This window comes from Pleurodeles waltl, chromosome 6 (assembly GCF_031143425.1).
Source record: "Pleurodeles waltl isolate 20211129_DDA chromosome 6, aPleWal1.hap1.20221129, whole genome shotgun sequence".
NCBI lineage: Eukaryota > Metazoa > Chordata > Amphibia > Caudata > Salamandridae > Pleurodeles > Pleurodeles waltl.
This window is the reverse complement of record NC_090445.1, coordinates 661,209,981-661,227,656: the sequence shown is the minus strand read 5'-3', so window position 1 is coordinate 661,227,656 and position 17,676 is coordinate 661,209,981. Positions and strand designations below refer to the sequence as shown.

Below are 17,676 nucleotides of genomic sequence, written 5' to 3'. Positions count from 1 at the left end.
GGGGCTTGAGCCAACCCGGAGTTTGCAATAGAATGTTGAGTTTATGAAGATGAGTCAGTTGTGAGGAGTCTATTAATAAACAGCTCGACTTCAGCGTTCCGTGTGATTACTACAACTGCCTTCTTCACACTGTGCTGAAATCATTCTGCAAAAAAAATGGTCACTATTAGATTCAGAATTATAACTTGGCGGTCGTTATAAGTATTGTTTTCCTGTCTCAAAATCCGTAATTCTGAACATTTCCTCCTGTAAACCCGCGTAACTATTGTTTGCAATCATCTGTTTTTGTTGGTGTTATGTAGAGCGCCAAGGTGTTCCTTTTCTGCCCCTTACACAGTTATTCTCTGTTGTTCCATGCCGGTGTTAGCTCAAGTAATTATATGGAATTATATGGAATGTAAAACAAAAACCAGCATGCTTTAGATTTAGTACTTTATAAAGGTAGAATGTTAGTGGCTTAGTTAATAAGGTGTACATTTAAATAAAAAGTGCTCCTCTTCAGGACAATGCCCTCAACCCTTTCCCAGTCCCAACCAAGCCATAGGTGACTATAAACTTTTTCAGGTGCACTCGGAAAGTGGCTCGTTTCGTCCAAAATGCACTCTGTAACCAAAAGTTAATTCAGAATTATTTAAGCACATTAAACACGTTCATGGATATTTTGGTAAGATGTGAAATTGAAACTCTACTACTGCACAGAGCAAAAGTACAAACTCTCTGTGGCACTGAGTGCTCCCGTTAAAATTAATATGTGTCCTCTAAGAGGGCGTGGTTAGGCAATCTTAATAGCACACTTACTTGTTTTTGGTCGAATATGCATGAATCATAAGGAGATAAACCAGGAATACACTATTCACATGACTACACTGACAGCACATCATAGTATATTTGTATAAATTAATTGACAGGAACGTGATCTTTTTCACGAGAGTTGTACAATACATAACACAGAAGGTACAACATATCCAGGCGATCATAGATTACATAAACTGGGGGGGGGGGGAGCACAGGGGGAACGTTTTAAGGGGTCTCGGTGTACGAGATACACAAAACACAATGAAAATGAATGTCAAACCACGAGGCTGGAGGTACCTCGAAAACACGTGAAAGAGCACGTAGGATTGGAAAAAGTTACCCGGAGTGAACTCACTGTGATACAGAGACGCAGTTGCTCCTTGAAAATGTACCAACAACCGGCGCCCCTCATGCGGAAGCCACAATTCAAGCAAAGTACGGACGGAGATGGATCACACAGTGCCACGAAGCGGTTTAGTTAATAGCGAATGCTGTAAACCTTTTCTCACTCACAAACCAAGTGCTGTAACTTCTATTTACTGTGTTTTCATAAGAAAACACACTTTTTACGAAGAGTAATGGAAAATGTTTTATAACCAAGAAACTATATACATGAAATCATTACTAAGCTTACCACATGACATCATACCACCAAGTTTATGATTCTACAAACAAATATTTACTGTTAGTTGAGTTTGATCGAGTTAAATGAACAAGGCCTACAACTCTCAGAATGCATTAGAATGTTAAAGGAAATAGATGTCTTGCTATATAATTGAACAAAACAAAAAACCCAAACCAATTGATGGCATATGAATGAATTGTAATGGGAGAAATCAACAAATACACTATTTACATGAATACGCTGGCAGCACTTCATAGTATATCTGTAGTCACAAGCTGCTGCTGCCCAATGAAAAGCAAGAAAAGGGGAGTGATCAGGGAAGCCTACTAATGGTAAGTAATGGGAAGGCTGTGGGTGGGCTGCAAGCCCCTTTTTACAATTTGTTTTCAAATACAAAAGATTTCCCCACAGCGCAAGCTCTGTGCAAGTGAAACCTAAAAATGACTCTGACACCTGTTGAGGACTATAGCCAGTACTCCAAATGTGGCTTTCATCAGACCTAAGTTCACGCGGAGCCACTGATGACAGATGAAGTGGATGCAGGAATCTCTCCTCATGGCTGGGTGTGAGGGCTCCTGCAACAGCTGCTACTCTGTACATAACAGCATGCATACTAGCACATTTATGCTCCACAATTTGGTGATATGAGAATTTCCAACTGGAAACCTGTACATATTATACATTCAGTGCAATGTTCTTTTGTATCAACTTTAGTGAGGTTTTGTGTTATTTTACTCATTTTAAATTGGTTTTGAATAACATCTGTGAAACTTTCAATGGATGCAGCCACTCACCCCCTGCCCAATACTGAAGAAAGGCTCTAAAATAGCAGGTGGGAACTGTGGCATGGACAGAATTGAAGATCTTTTGGAGAAAGTAGAGGAGCTACTAAACCCTCCCACTGCACTTGACCAAACAGGTTCTCGATAGACATCCCCTTGCCCTGCAAAGAAGAGAAGATCAAAGAGGAAGGTCCTGATATGTTTACTAGGGAGCAGCTTCCTGTCTCCACCCCTTGTTTACTTTCAACAAAGAACTAGCAGAACTTATATACTGTTGACAAGGGTCAGAGGAATTATTCTATGGTTTTGGTCAACCCTGAAGTCCAATGTGAAAAAGGTTTTTCATTCTTTGTACCCCAGGTGATGGTGAGATTGGCGGGGAGGAGAAGGTAACAAATGGACATTTAATTCAGCCCAGTGCTTCTTTAAATGTTCACAAATTAAGGGACATTATAACCGGGCTAAGGGGAGAGGTCAAGGCCCTAAAGTAGGTTATAAAAGCCCTGAAAGGGAAAATAAATGAGATCATATTGTTGAAGAGTTCTACCCAGTTTGGGCACATTGACGGGGATCGTGGGATGGATATACTCCCAAGATCTGACATCCCTCCTCCAGTACAGATGCAAAGGCCCTTAGGATCCCACATGCCTCTTCCATCACAGAGCCCTGTGGTCTAGTTAACCTCTTTGTCCTCAAATACTGGGAGACTGAGGGAGATACCACATATGCCAACGTCCCATCAAGAAGGGAGGGGGACAGGTTGGATGGATGTGAATAGATATGACCCAAGTTGTGTCACTTGAAGGGGCAGAGATATACATAGTAGGGTACTAAATAGTGAATGCAGTGTCCTTGGGAGATTCCCCCACCCCCCACCATCATCCACTGAGAGGGCCAATGCTCAAGACTAGCCAGACATTCAGGTTACCCTCTGTAGGACGATGGCTCTGTATATACTGTACCAAAATATGGTATGGTGTGTATATAGTTCAGGAGTTCCCAATAGGCTTAACCGGGGCTAAAGAAGATAATACTAATGCTCTTTTTTGTGGTAGTGTGGTCAAGCAGTTACACCTCTGAGAGGGTAGCGCAACGCATTTGTTGCACAGACACAGTCAAGCAATGAGGCACACACTCAATGACTAACTCCAGCCCAATTGTTTTTATATAGTCAAAATATATTTTGTTACTTTACTACTAGAACCACCAGATCTTTGTCACAAGTAACTACAATTGTAAGTAGGTATCAAGCACTTTTATCAAATGTACTTTGTTTGGATTTTGCAGGTAAAGCAGTTTACAAGTAACACTTGTCAGTTTCAAAAGTTGATACAGTGCAATTTTTCATAGGGGTCAATAGAGTCCTATGGGGGAAAAGTGTTAGTACAGAAAACAGTTAAGTACACAACTTACGATTCCAGTCTTAAGAGGTTAGGATGTCAACAGGTCAAAGCTCAAGTTGACCCCCAAAGTGTACCACTGGCAACATGGGGTCAGCAGTGAGCAGAGGTCAAAGTTGGTGTAGGGTTTGGAATGGAATCCTATGAGGGCTGGGGGGACTTAGTAGAAAAGAGAGTGCAGATAAATACCCATGGTTTCGGGACATAGGCATGGGGGGGTTGAGGTCAGCACCAGGGATGGGGGGTGGCACAAGTCAGCACCAAACACACACTCTCAGCGGCAAAGGGGCAGCTGGGTGCAGGATCCAAACAATGCTTTTCAACAAGGGAACCCCAGGGGCAAGAATGCTGCTTGCTGGATCCATTGGATCTGTTCTGATTCCCCAAGGCCAGGTGGCTGCAGATGCCGGAGTACCTTTAGGAGTCAGGAATCTTTGTCAGATCAAGTCATAGTCAGGGGTTCCTCCAGATTCAGGCTACAGGCATCGTCCTGGTAGCCAGGAGAGGTCAATCCAGGATGGACGTGAGGTTCGAATCATCTGGAGACCTTCTCTGGACCCGTGGGATACCTGACTTGGGCCATGGGCATCAGGTGCAGAGTGGAGAGGGCTTGCGGATCCAGGGTGGTTCTAGAGTCCCATTGTGACTTCTTTTTGGACAGGGCCGCTGTCCTCAGGAATTCTAGGTCCTCTGCTGGGCAGGCAGTCCTCTGGGGGTTTGTAGAGGTCGCTGGTCCTGCAGGATGTGCTGCCTCAGGTGTCCTTGAAGCTGCAGACAGGCCGGTAGGGCTGGGGACAAGTCAGTTGTCATCTGGAGTCTTCACTGGTGGGATTGGCTTAGCAGTACCTCTTCTTGCTTCTTTCTTCTGGGGTCACCAGGAATCTGGTGAGTGAGGTTCAGGGGAGCCCCTAAATACAAATTTAGGGTGTTACACGGGCCAGAGGGCAGTAGCCAATGGCTACTGTTCCTGAGGGTGTCTACAACCTGCCGGTGCCCACTCCCTTTGAGGAGGGGGTAGATCCCTACTCCTACTGGTCCCTACCCTCCAAAACAAGATGGAGGATTCTGCAAGAAAGGGATCACTTCTGCTCTGGACACCTTAGGAGTGGTCCTAGCTGCAGTGGTCACTCCCCCCTGTTTTACCGAATTTTCCTGCCAAACCTGCCACCAAAAGTGGGACTTGGTCCGGGGGGTGCACAGCTCCACTAGCTGGAATGCCTTAGGGCACTGTAACAGGAGGCCTGAGCCTTTCCAGCTCACTGGCAAATGTTACAGTTCCTGCAGGGATAAGTTGTGTAAAGCACCTCCACCCAGAGCAGGCTTTGTTTCTGACCCCAGACAGCACAAAAGCTCTTACCCCATGGGGTCAGAAACTTGTTTGTTAGTGGCAGGCTGGCAAAGACTGGTCAACCCTGCACTAAAGAGTTGGGTAAAATACAGGGGCATCCTCTGTGTGCAGTTTACAATAAATCCAACATCGGCATCAGTGTGGGGTTTTTGTGCTGATAACAAACTTCCCAGAATTAAGTGAAGCCATCATGGAGCTGTGGAGTTCGTAATCACAGACTCCCAGCCTATATACTCAATATGGCCACACAGCATTTACAATGTCTAAGAATGGACTTAGACACTGTAGGTGCATATTGCTCATGCAGCTATGCCCTCACCTGTGGAATAGTGCACCGTTTCTTAGGGCTGTAAGACTTGCTAGAGGGGTGACTTATCTATGCCACTGACAGTGGCTTGTGGGCATGGCACCCTGGAAGGATGCCATGTTGACTTTATCATTTTCTCCTCAGCAGCCCACACAAGCTGCAATGGTATTGTGCATGTGTTTGGTAAGGGGTCTCCTAGGGTGGTACAATAGATGCTGCAGCCCTTAGTGACCATCCCTGGCCACAGAGCCCTTGGTACTATTGGCACCTTTTACAAGGGACATAGTTCTGTGTCAAGGGTGTGTCATATGTGGAAACAAGTTATGGTTTTGGGAAGGAACACTGGCGCTGGGGCCTGGTTAGCAGGGTCCCAGCGCACTCTCAGTCAAGTCAGCACCAATATCAGGCAAAAAGTGTGTGTGGGGGTTGGGGAAGGGGTCAGGGTAACCATGCCAAAAGGGGCACTTTCCTACACCCTCTTTTAACCAGGGCCAGATCTTTCTAATCAAAGTCCCCAAAGTCACTTATGGGTCTAGGGAAGGTCAGGATTCCCTAACTAACAAAGTTATCGACTGGCTCCAGAATGTAAAGAAGTGCTATTCGATCATTAGGAGTGATATTATTAGAACTGAGGGCTTTGCGTCCAATAGCGAACCCTCTGATCTGATTAAAGTGGTTCTGAAGGACCAAGCTTTGGTGGATGGTCTTTTGTCCATGGATGCACGCAGAATTTATATTTCTAACACCCAAATTCAGATTAAATATAGTGGCAAATTAGATTTCCAGTATGCCCCAAGGCTGGTAGGCATGAACATACATTGGTGCAGTAGGCTGGATGAAACTGATTGGTCACTTTCTCTAACTGGGAGAAGCCTAAAGATTACCCACTCAGTGAGAATGAAGCTGTTTGATGAAAATGTGCTCATGGAAAGAGTGAGGCCCTCAACAGTCAGTGATCTCTGTAATGCAACTGGATTGATATGATTGGCTCTCTGGAATTAGTGCGAGGGCTAGCTCCAAGTTGACCGCGTGCAGACTAAAAAGACCCTACATATTGGATAGGGTACCTGCTCTATGTGACCAGGAAATATCTTTAGATCGTGCCAAAAACTTAATTAAAATTTTGTCTTGGAACATGGCTGGGATTAGGCTAAAGTTGAGGTACACATATTGAGGAGAGTTTAGAGATGAATATGGCATCTGCCTCTTTCAGGAGACCTGGAGCACAAGTCTGGCCATCAGGAATGAGTATACCTCATTTTGCATTAATGCAACCCAGCCACCCAGAGGAAGACTCTTGGATATGGATATTGACATAATTGCAATGCTCAATAAGGGTTCTAACAGTTAAATCTCTGGATGTGTTCGCCATAAGGATGGATTTCTATGGTGTTTACTCCGTGGTGTTATTCACTGTAAATAACTGTGTTGATGAATGCAATGCGGAAACAAAAACAATACACATACAGGAGGACTTCCTTACACACTACAATGGCAAAGAGGAGATTTTATTAGCTGGTGACCGCAATTCCACTTTTGAGTCAATTGTTTCAAAAGAACTGAATATATTAGCTGAACAGGATGCAAGATGGAAAATTCATCCTCTAGATGTTCCCGCAGTGAAATTGTCTCAGAGGGCAGCACAACTGTTTGTAGTAACAGTAAAGTTTGATCTCAGAGCAGCAAATGGGAGACTTTTATCTCATACTGAGATCAGACATACTTTTAATAGATCACGTCATACTAGCCCGATCAATTATTTTCCAATCAGCTTAAAAGGTTGGCCATTTGTGCATGACATGGCAGTCATCGATTGGACCGACAGCGGTCATAATGCTCTTAGTCTGTTGCTACTTGGTACTCTGGCAAACACCCCCCAAGCCCATAGTGGTGCACAAGTCGGGGATGTTGTGCATTGTAGTAATGGTAACACTATCAGGTGGGGATGGGTTAATAAACACCTAAAGTGCCTGGAGATGATGGTTAATAAAGTCAAGGAGCAACTAGGGATACTAGAAAGTCTTTCTCCGGAGGCAAGAAGCCCTGCCTTGGAAAGAGCCCATGAAGAACTCTAGTAATATTGGAGATCTTGTGGGGCAGGTTAAAAAGTGTGCTACCAACTGCAAGAAGGAAGCTCCGTGGTACCATAAAGCCTGTAGGATGGCTAAGAGGGGGCTTTGGCAAGCAGTTAAACCTAAAAATAGGCCACAGCTTGTGCTTTGCAGTGAAAACTATAAAAGAGAACTAGCAAAAGCAAAGTGGGATTGGGAGAATGTACTTTGGGAAGGATTGTCTCTTGCTAAGACCTCTAATGAAAACGCAAGGTTCTGGAAAACTCTCGCTCTGAGAGACAGTGGTGGCAGGAAGGCAGAGGAATACTTTGTGCAGCCCCAGGATTGGGTATCCCACTTTAGCAATCTGTATTTCCGTACTGAGGACCCTGCAGGGACTGGTAGCGACCACCTGCTGGTAGCCAAGCTAAAGAAGCATAATACCATGGTGTATGAGATAAGGGAGGTGGCAGAGGCAATCAAGTCTAGTCCACTAGCAAACGCTCCAGAACCTGATAGGATCCCAAATGAGCTTTTCAAGACACATCTGCAAGTTTAGGGCCCTTATATCAAGTACCTCTCAAACACCCTAGGTATGATTACCTAGGGTTAAGATTATCATTTAATCTGGATTGGTCTATGCAGGTAAAAAAATCACACTGCTCTTTACTACACTACACATCAAGCTTTCTAAAAATCTTTAAGAAAACTAACTTAAAGAGCCCTGCCTCGGCTGCAGTAATTTATAATGTGAAGGCACTGGGTGCCGTTTTATACGGCTCCAAGATTTACAGATTTGCAAATTGTACTATATTAACTTTAGCGGAAAACAGATTTATTAGATCCCTTTTTTGCTCTCCCTAAGAGTTAGCTCGATTCCCTCGCAACTTGACATGGCATTAAGAAAAATCTCTTCAAAAGCTGAGTACAGGCCTTTGCTATATTGGCACAGACTGTGGACCTCGACTGATCTAGGGGCCTAGCCCAGACCCATAAGGGATTTGATGATCTTATCTAGTGCCTAGAAAATACCATGGCTAATGCATGTTAGATCTGTATTAAGGAATCTGGGACAGAAAAGGCTCTGGTTAAGTCCTGAGGTATCAAACTCTATTATCTGTTGCAACCATTCGTGGAAGCAGAGGTACTTTATTCACAGAGTTCTTTCATTTTAAATCTCTTCCTGTGTATGAAAGATCAATCAATGAAATCACACCCCGTTGGCTTGGAAACTGTACCTTTAATTTAGGTATCAGTCCCTCCCTACTAGAGCCTTCTGTAATAAGTGGGCTTATGCTCAGTGGTGGGAGATAAGTGTCCATCTTGTAGAGGGCCTCTTGAGTCCAAACTTCATATTTATTTTTCTGCCCAGGCTATGTTCACCAGAGTAAGAAATGGATACTGCCCCTGCGCAGAAAGCTGGGCACTAGGAGGCACCTGGAGGCATTTAGGATTCTAAGGGCCGACAGCTCTAGACTGGTGGTATTTGCTGTTGCAAGATGCCTCATGTCTGTTTGGATCTGGTGATCCAAGTCCCTCAAAGTAAGTGAACAGGAAATGTTGTAATCCTGTGTACACTTATGTGGTTGGGCTCAGTTAAGGTATTCTTCAAACACGCCCAATGGTGACTTATGAAAAAATGTGGTATGCTAGACATAAGGTGAGGAGCCTAAGTGAAAAGTTTATTTTATTAGTGTCCCACGTTTATAGTGTCCATGTTCTCAGGGTTTAAAAGGGTTGATAACATGGGCTCCTATGTAGATTCTTGCACTTTATTGCAAAATTTGCACAGGTTTTTAATAATATGCTACATTATAATATGCCTATATTGTAAAAATTCCACAGATTTTTAATAATATGCTACGTTATAATATGGCTGTATTGCAAACATTGCACAGATTTCTGTATAGCTGTCATGAGGATTAGTGGATGCTCTGCTTGTAATCATTTTTAATTATAGCATATTGTGTACATCTCTGATGGGTGACTTGTACAGATTTTAGGTATATTGATATGCTGATTTCTTGTGTTTTTATGTGTTCTTCTGCTAAACCTAAAGGCTTACTTGTACAGTTGGTTAGAGGTCTGGCTTTATGCCGTGTATGTAATGGTTTTTACCCTATCACATAATGCTAATAACACTGATGTTTGTTTTGTATGGCTTTTATGTACAGTGAGTTGCTGGTTTAATCATGCCTTCCTGTGTACTTTTATGATCCTTGGAAATCCAAATAAAGTTATTATGAATGAATGAAAAAATGAAACTTTCAATGTCATCAATATGCTAGTTAGTTTGCACACCTGAGAACTTGAATAACTATAGAGCTGTACTCTCCTAAACCATCTTGTGTGACAATCTAGGTCGATCTTCCCTGAGCCCCAACATTTATCTATCCACCTGAGCCCTCTATATGTCCAACTCTAGCAAGGGCCCTGTGTCTAAGTGCAGGGTCCCCACTGTTTCAGTCTCCTGTAGGCCCTTTTTTGTTCCTATCTCCACTTAGCACATTGTGTGTCTACCATTTATGAATCCTCTTGTGTAACTAAAGAAGTAATTTAGGATTGGGCACAGCAGGGAAACCACCTGCCCTGGTTCTCCAACCCTGTCAAATCCATGGTTCCTCCACCGAATATGTGACAGAACAACTAGGTCCTAAACAACTATAGCCTAAACCACTACTGCTAAACAACAAAAAAGTCTCTACAACTAAGTACTGAACAACTACTGTCTGAACAACTATTGTGTCTGAATAACAATTGCCTGAACAACTAATATATATATATATTCTAAACAACTAATAAACCATAAAAACCAAAAGGAAAACCGTACCTTAAAATTAGTTGCTCAGGCAATTGGTATTCAGGCACAATTGTTGTTTAGACAGTAGTTGTTCAGTACTTAGTTGTAGAGACTTTTTAGTTGTTTAGCAGTAGTGGTTCAGGCAAGTAGTGGTTTAGACCTAGTTGTTCAGGATGTTTCCCTCCTCCACCATATTTAGAATGTGGGAGAGGTGTCAGGCATGTACTGGTGCAACTGTGGGATCTTCCAGTGAAAATATCGACCCTGGTTTTCAGTCTCCAACTCGATCTTAGTGAAGATCATATATTACCACCAAGAGTGATCAGTGTTGCTGTAATTCTATTATAGCATAGAATATTCCATGAGAAGAGAGTCAGTACTCAATTTAGAGTGCTTACTATTTTCACTACCATCAGGCTATATCTAATTTTGTTAACTCCTGTATGTTGACATAACATCTGCCTAACATAAAACATAAAACGAGAAGTAAAAACCCAAGATGCCTCAAAGCTCCTTGTATGGTACTGTGAGGAGATTAAACCTCAGCCCACAGTTTGTACCTCATGCTGCCTAGAGTTCTAAAAGTTATGTGTGCTACCAATAACATAATGGCAGAGGAATATACATGTTTAACTCCTCAACACTTTGTTGATTTCATTCAAAAGTGTGGGGCAGTCGCTACTGCACACTGATACCAAACTGGGGATCCACTCTCAATCATTTGTGACACTTAAAATGTTTTTAATGTGTATTTAAGTGCGCCCTCACTCACTCATGAATTTCTGTCTAGAAGGTGTAATCAGTTGGGCCCACCATTATAATAATGCCTTCTTCATACACCTTGGCACACCTTGGAAACCCTGTCATATGTTGTATCCCTTTAGATGCAAGCAATTGAGTGCACTGTGGTAAATATAGAGAATAAGGTTGCCTAAGCCTGGAAATCATTATCTGTTATTGTCCAAACAAATAATTGCCTATGTTTGTTCATTGTGAAAAATAAAACACTGTGATGAACATAGTCTCACTTCATATCCTTAGTGATAATCATAATATCTCACGGACATTCAGATATTGATGGTGGAGATTCCCTTTCTTGAAGCCCATTCCAATTTAGGCAGCAGCCGAAGGTGCATCTTAAAGAACAGTTGTATGACATAATATTGATCACAGAAATATTTTGGTACAAAAAATCTGTTGTTGAAATATCAAGTATACATGTATACAAGGTATTATATAAAGTAGTGCAATGTCTGCTACCAAGATAGTGGTCTAAAATATCTACATTATACCAGCAAATATGTGCATTTGAGTGCATTTATCATTATCTTAAGTTAAATGTTAAATTATTCCTTTAAAAAAAAAAATAAATATATATATATATATATATATATATACATATATAAAAATTATCTACTGGTGTTCGCCAGTAGGTAGTTATATTTAGGTCTATGTTTCCCAGGAAAAATAGTTTTTTGACTTGTCTATATCCATGCATCGCTTGATGAATCTTCACAAAATATTCCAAAAAAACTGTGCTGGTGATTCTTGTTGTGCATGGAAAGTTTCCAGGTGATCTGTCAAGCAGGGGCCGCCAAAAAGGGGAGGTAAAAAACATGTGTTTCCCATGTTAATTCCCATAGGAGCTTTGAACACGACTACAGCCCAAACTGCTGGACAGAATTACACCAAATTTGGCAGAAAGCAGGATTTTGTTACGCAGATTGTGCTTTTAGTTTTTTGGGGTTGATCCATTCAGTAGTTTTTGAGCTATTAAAGTAATTTGTATTTATAGGGCAGGGCATGCTCCCAGATGAATTTGCAAATCATAAGAGCTCATGCAGAGACCTGGAGAGCTGTGATTGTCTGCAAACACTTCAAACTAAGAAGTGTTGCCAGCTATCTTGGGACTCGGATTCAGCCAAGTCCCAGAAAAAAGTGAAAAAAATAAAAGGGGCCACGGTAGGGACAACCTTACTCCTTAGCTCTGGTGCTGGGGCCCCAGAGGGACCCCACCAGGGAAAAAAAGCACTTTGTTTTAAAAAGAAATTGCCACAAATTTGCGATGATGTCAGACATTCAATGAAAATATTTTAAAAAAACACAAGTGCAGGCTCATTGCACTTGTTTTTATGAAGACCCTGGGAGGGCCAGGTCCCAGGAGCATGTTGAAATAAAGGAGGGGGGTGTATGGGGCTGCTTTCCTAGGGCATTTTTATGCACCTGGGACCGCCACCACTCCGGGGCTTTGATCAAAATGAATGCAGGGGGGCCACACGGCCCCCTGCAACCTTGGGGACTAGCACCACTCAAGAGCTGAACCTCCTCCCCTACAGCCCCTGGGACCGCTACAATGAAAGAATGAAGGGGGTCCATCAGCTCTAGGGCTCACCACCTGCTTGGTGCTACTTCCAACAGGAGGGGGACACAGGGCCCCCCTTTAGGAGCCATTCTATCTCATAATGGGATGGAAGAGAGAGAGTGATTGTTTTTGCAATGGTCTCTCCGTGCAATTACTTCAAACCGTCAAACTAGCAAGATGTGTGTTGCAGATGGTATCCTTACATACATTTTAATGGACAGCAGGCAGGAGTCACTTTTGGCCTAAGGCTAAAGCTCTTGGACTGTCAGTAGGTTGAAGGTTCAAATCCTAGTATATCATGACAATGTTTCTGTAATTTTTCTACTGTTTTGACGGTTAAACATTCCTAGTAATGAAACACTGAAGTCTTTTTCCACTCAAAATATGGAGGCTGAATGTCATAGCTAAGTCTAGACATTGCACAGTAAGGAGTCACCTTTGACCTAGTGGGTAAGTTCTCAGATATGGACATTGAAGTTTAAGAGTTCCAACCTAGGTAAGTCTCTAGTCATTTTCTGCTTTAGTTTCTTTTAAACTATAAATATTTGAATTACAAACTGAAAGGTGATATTGCTCTTTTTAACTGACAAAAATATTTTCCTTTTCAATTTGTCCGGAAATATCTCATTCTAAGTATATCAATCATCAAAGACTAAAAAACTCTACCTCTCTGTCTCTCTCTCTCTCTCTCTCTCTCTCTCTATCTCTCAATTTCTCTCTGTGAAATATTTCTCTAAATCACTCTCTCTATTAATCTCTCACATTCTCTCTATGTCTCTGGGTTGGGTGGTTATAGGGGGTTTGCCACATTTGGGCAAAGGCCGAGCGCGGCAGTGGTTGGATTAATGTATACTGTAGTAATGAAAATTACTTTACATTAAACAAAACATAGAAATTCACTGAACAAACCAAACGTTACACGGATGTTATAGTTAGGAAATAGAATTAAAATAGAATTAAAAAGAACATAGAAATTCACTTAAAGACCAAAGTTTACAGGGACATTATAGTTAGTCTTACAATTTAAGTATACAAAACCATAGAAATTCACTTGTCATAGTTAGAGAACCGGTAGTGGCTGACTTGAAATGGTCATCCTTGAAACTTTCATGAACATTAAACTCAATCAAAGATCTTCCACAAACGAGTAACAAGGGTAAATTAATAAATGGCATGCAGAAATCTTCCAATAAAATCAGCACCATTGACCTTGTGTAAAAACTTTGTCTCTTGCACTCTCACCTCTAGGTCAAACTGTTCAGCTGAACTGTGATCAGGTGCCCGGGGCACTCAAGCAGATCGATGCTGGCAACGGACAGGTGGTCGGAGTGAATGCAAACGAGAACATTTATACCCTGTACGGTGGCCGCTGGACGCAGATCCCCGGTTCTCTCTCACACATCTCAGTGGGCCCTGGTGGACTATGGGGCGTGAACAGAAACAACAACATCTACAAACTTGTGGGGGCAGGCTGGGTCCAGACTGACGGTAGGTATAAGTCAAGCTTACTGCTAGTGAATGAATTAATAAATTAACTTGAGTGGCTGCCTCACATATCCCTATAACCTGCAAAGCCTCAACCACTTCCTTATATGAAGGGAAGCAGACCATTCCAAAAAGGTAAAGTCTCAGCCTTTTATGCAAAAGAAGTTATGTCCCAAAGTTGTATACAAACAGCTTCACGAATGATATTATTGAAGGCAGTGAGAACTGACCAGAAATTAGAGAAAATAGCCAGCACAGTGTGTAGTTCCTGATACAAGTCCCTTGTTTGATCATCAATACATTTTAATTCTAGTCTATATCCCTTGCTGTATGCTCTGTTACAGAAGAAGTCACAAAACCAATGGTTTAAACACCAAAGACACAAGTATGCTAGTAATTATGAAGTAATGAAGACCATTTCTGACAACAGGCAGTAGCTCTAGGGGTTGCATTAAAAAAATGTTGGAAAATCCCAATGCTGATTCTGGACATTAAAGAGCTTGTTCACACAGGATGTTGTAGGAAAAGTAAGTGATCTGTACCATAAAATGGTACAAGCAGCACAGTGGTATGCCTCCAGTTGTGCCATTATGATCCTGAGGATCAGGCAGAGGTCAGCAATCCAGCTAGAAATGACCTTCTTGTGTACTGCCAACTTCATGCCTGCAACTGATAAACCGCACTTAGGTAGCATTACCGAGTCTTTATTATGAATACATCTCAGAACTTTATGGAACATCTATCCTGCCTATTACATTTTCTGTCCTTAGTCAGGGTTAGTTAGTGCACTAAAGATGTTCTTGATCTGTGGCCTTGTTGGCACAAGTCCTCTTTTTCTTTAGTCCCGCTGTCTGCAATAACACCCCTTCTCGAAATGGAGATATGGAGTCCTACCTGCCCTTTCTATGGGCGAGCGCAAAGCGCTGCATCCATTCTGTAATCTCTTTTTGTTCTTCAAACCACGCCCATGTCACGTCAGTCTCTTACATTGGTTCGTGGGCTTGCCTTTTCAAATCCGCTTGCTTTCATTTGTGAAAGGCATGCATACGTCATGCCTTTTCTGGTGTTTAGCCCACCTACACGGCACCGGTAAACTACTAAAAACATACGAGGCTCGATGTTTTCAACCTGGGGTCCGGACTACTTTATCTGTTTATTTTCCCCGCGATTGCGCTGCATTTTACATAGCGCTGCGTTTTTCTCTTTACAGCGCTAATAGCTCCAACTCGAGCAAATGCAAGACCCGTTGCATTGAAAATGCTTGTTACTTTCTCTCGTTGATATCCCTACAGTAGTGACTTGTCGTGCACCTAAGAGGTGGTTTATATCTTGTGATTCGTCTTCCCAGGAGGACTTTTGTAGAGTACTTGCAAAAGTCTCCTCTGCCCACCCCTGCTCACTGTAAGCAAATAATCTTTTATTTGCATGATTAATTAAAACCATTGCAATAAAGTAAAAATTAGAAGGAAAGAATTCTGTTAGACAAATTAATCCGCCATGAATGAACATTATGTCAAAAGTCAATCTTGATCATACTAAAAACGTACCAGCAACATCAATAAAAAGGTTATCAAAATAAAATCTACTTTTAGCAGCTTCATTATTGAAATTAAAGTGCCACAGGATCATAATGTCCGCTGTGGAGCACAAGGCGGGGAGCAAAGCCCACATTGTACAGTTAGCAGGGCGAAGAACAAAGCCAGCAGCGTCTAATACATTACACAGCTAACAAGTGAAAGCAGTCTAGAATAGCGCCAGTTGTATAAAAGTAAGCGCTTTATAAGTTACAGTAACCTGTGCAATTTAGCAGAGGGGCAGTGAACTGTTGGATTGTAATTTCTGTTCGGTAATGCTCAAGAATCGTACAAGGCGGCAGCCCAGCTGGGTGTCTCCACCAGCAAAACATGCTTTCACTGCCGCCATGTTCTTTTTCCCGGTGAATTAAAGAGGGGCCTCGAGTAGTCTGTGTTCCTCTCTGAGTTCTCCACATATACATATCAAGTGCAGCACATCCTCTATCGCTGCCCCGGAGTCGGCAGCTGATAAATGCCTGAGTGTGTTTCCGTGAAGGAAGATGAGGCAAAGCAGGAAGGATGCCGAGCTGGTGCTGGATATATTTGTCTTTAAGTTTCATAGTGAATCCGGCTCCTAATTGGGATTATGGGGCAGCATTAAGGTAGCTCTGCAAAGTGAACCATCCATGTGCCCTTCCTGCCAATACTGCTTGTCTTCTACTACAGAGACCCTTTTGACGGCTTTATTGACGAGCTTTTTAAAGCTGCTATATGTCCCCTAGGTATCCCAGAGATCCCAAAGGCCCAGGACCACCACTGACTCTTGTAGGTATCCGTTTGCTGCACCTGTGTCTCTGCCCAATGGTTCATCCCATAAGTGAGCATTTAAAGACCCAGACTCGGCACTCTTGATTTTATACCAACTTTGACGTAAGAGCCCCTGAGTGCAAACTGTTGTGACTGCATGCCAAATTCTAGTCTTATTTGCGCTGGTGGGATATAATTTGGTAGATTGAAAATCCTCTGCAGAGCTTTAGTTATTCTGCCATTCAGTGTGCTAGCGTCCCTCCCCCTCATGCATTTGCTCCCGTGGGTGATAGCTGGGATGAGTTTTGTCTGTATCACCCGAAAGAGCGGGTAAGCCTTGGTCCTGAAATTATTTTCTTAAGATTTTTCAGTGCACCCGTTATAGCCAGTCCTCTTCTTTTTTAGTGTCTCTTTATGAGCGTGAATGTTCCTTTCTTGTCTATTATGACCCCCCAAGTATTTGTATTCATTAAATATTTCTAGCTTTTGCCCTGCCGGATGCCAGTAATGCTTTCGGTTGGCCTTTCTTTGATTTAACTGCAGGGCTTTTGATTTACCCAAGTTTATCTTCAGCCCGTTTTTTTACAGAATAGTTCTGGGTAGGTTCGAGCAAGAGCTGAAGGCCAACCGGAGTTCGGCTAATTAGCACAAGGTCATCAGCATGTAATACGTTTGAAAGGCCGAACCTACCCATCCTAGGAGCGTGAGAGTTGTAATTGTCCAGGTCATTTCATAAATCTGACAAGTCTGCTCACTGTAGTCAAACTGCAGTTGCCTCAGAGGGATTGGTCAGCCCCTCCCACTGCCACACAGAGACCGCTGGGCTTAGCAGACACCAGGAAATGCACCAAATAGCTGCAATGTGTAATTTCACAGCTTGATGCACTCAGCCTGTCAATTTCTTAAAGTGCCTATTCTAGGAGCCGCCTCTACCCATGGGTGAAAGTTCACCTGCCTTCCTGACTGACCGCTGACTGCTTCGACTCATGTGCATGTGTTCGTATGTATGATAAAGGCTACTTGTGTGATTTGTGGATTTCTCACCACAATGAAAACACTATCACTCTCTCAATGCCGGTGTTTGACCTACGGTGATTGCTGTTTTCTTTTGTGTCATTTTAGAGGAGAGTGCCCCCCCACCAATAAACATTCTCCCCTTCCCAAGCTGTTGACAGGCATTTCACCACCTACAACTGTAAAGCTATTTAATTATGCGCTGCAGTGAAAACTGTCTATCTGCAGAAAGAACGCTGCACCTACTAGTGCCTGGGTAGAGGAGCAGACACTGGAGAACATTTGGAAAGTGACATGAAAATAGTAGTCCATACACCTTTAGGGTAACTGAATGACAATGATGTTTCATAAACCTTCAGGGAAAATCAGAAAGTGTGTATACTGAC

General features: G+C 42.6%; 1 protein-coding gene across 1 annotated transcript in view; it reads left to right on the top strand.

The window, feature by feature from the left end:
• Positions 1 to 17,676, top strand: part of LOC138300115 (fish-egg lectin-like) — a 63,175-nt gene that overhangs the window by 7,823 nt on the left and 37,676 nt on the right. Inside the window, exon 2 of the mRNA XM_069239033.1 lies at positions 13,719 to 13,958. Coding sequence (XP_069095134.1) covers positions 13,719 to 13,958 — 240 coding nt within the window. The remainder of the gene's footprint in view (positions 1 to 13,718; positions 13,959 to 17,676) is intronic.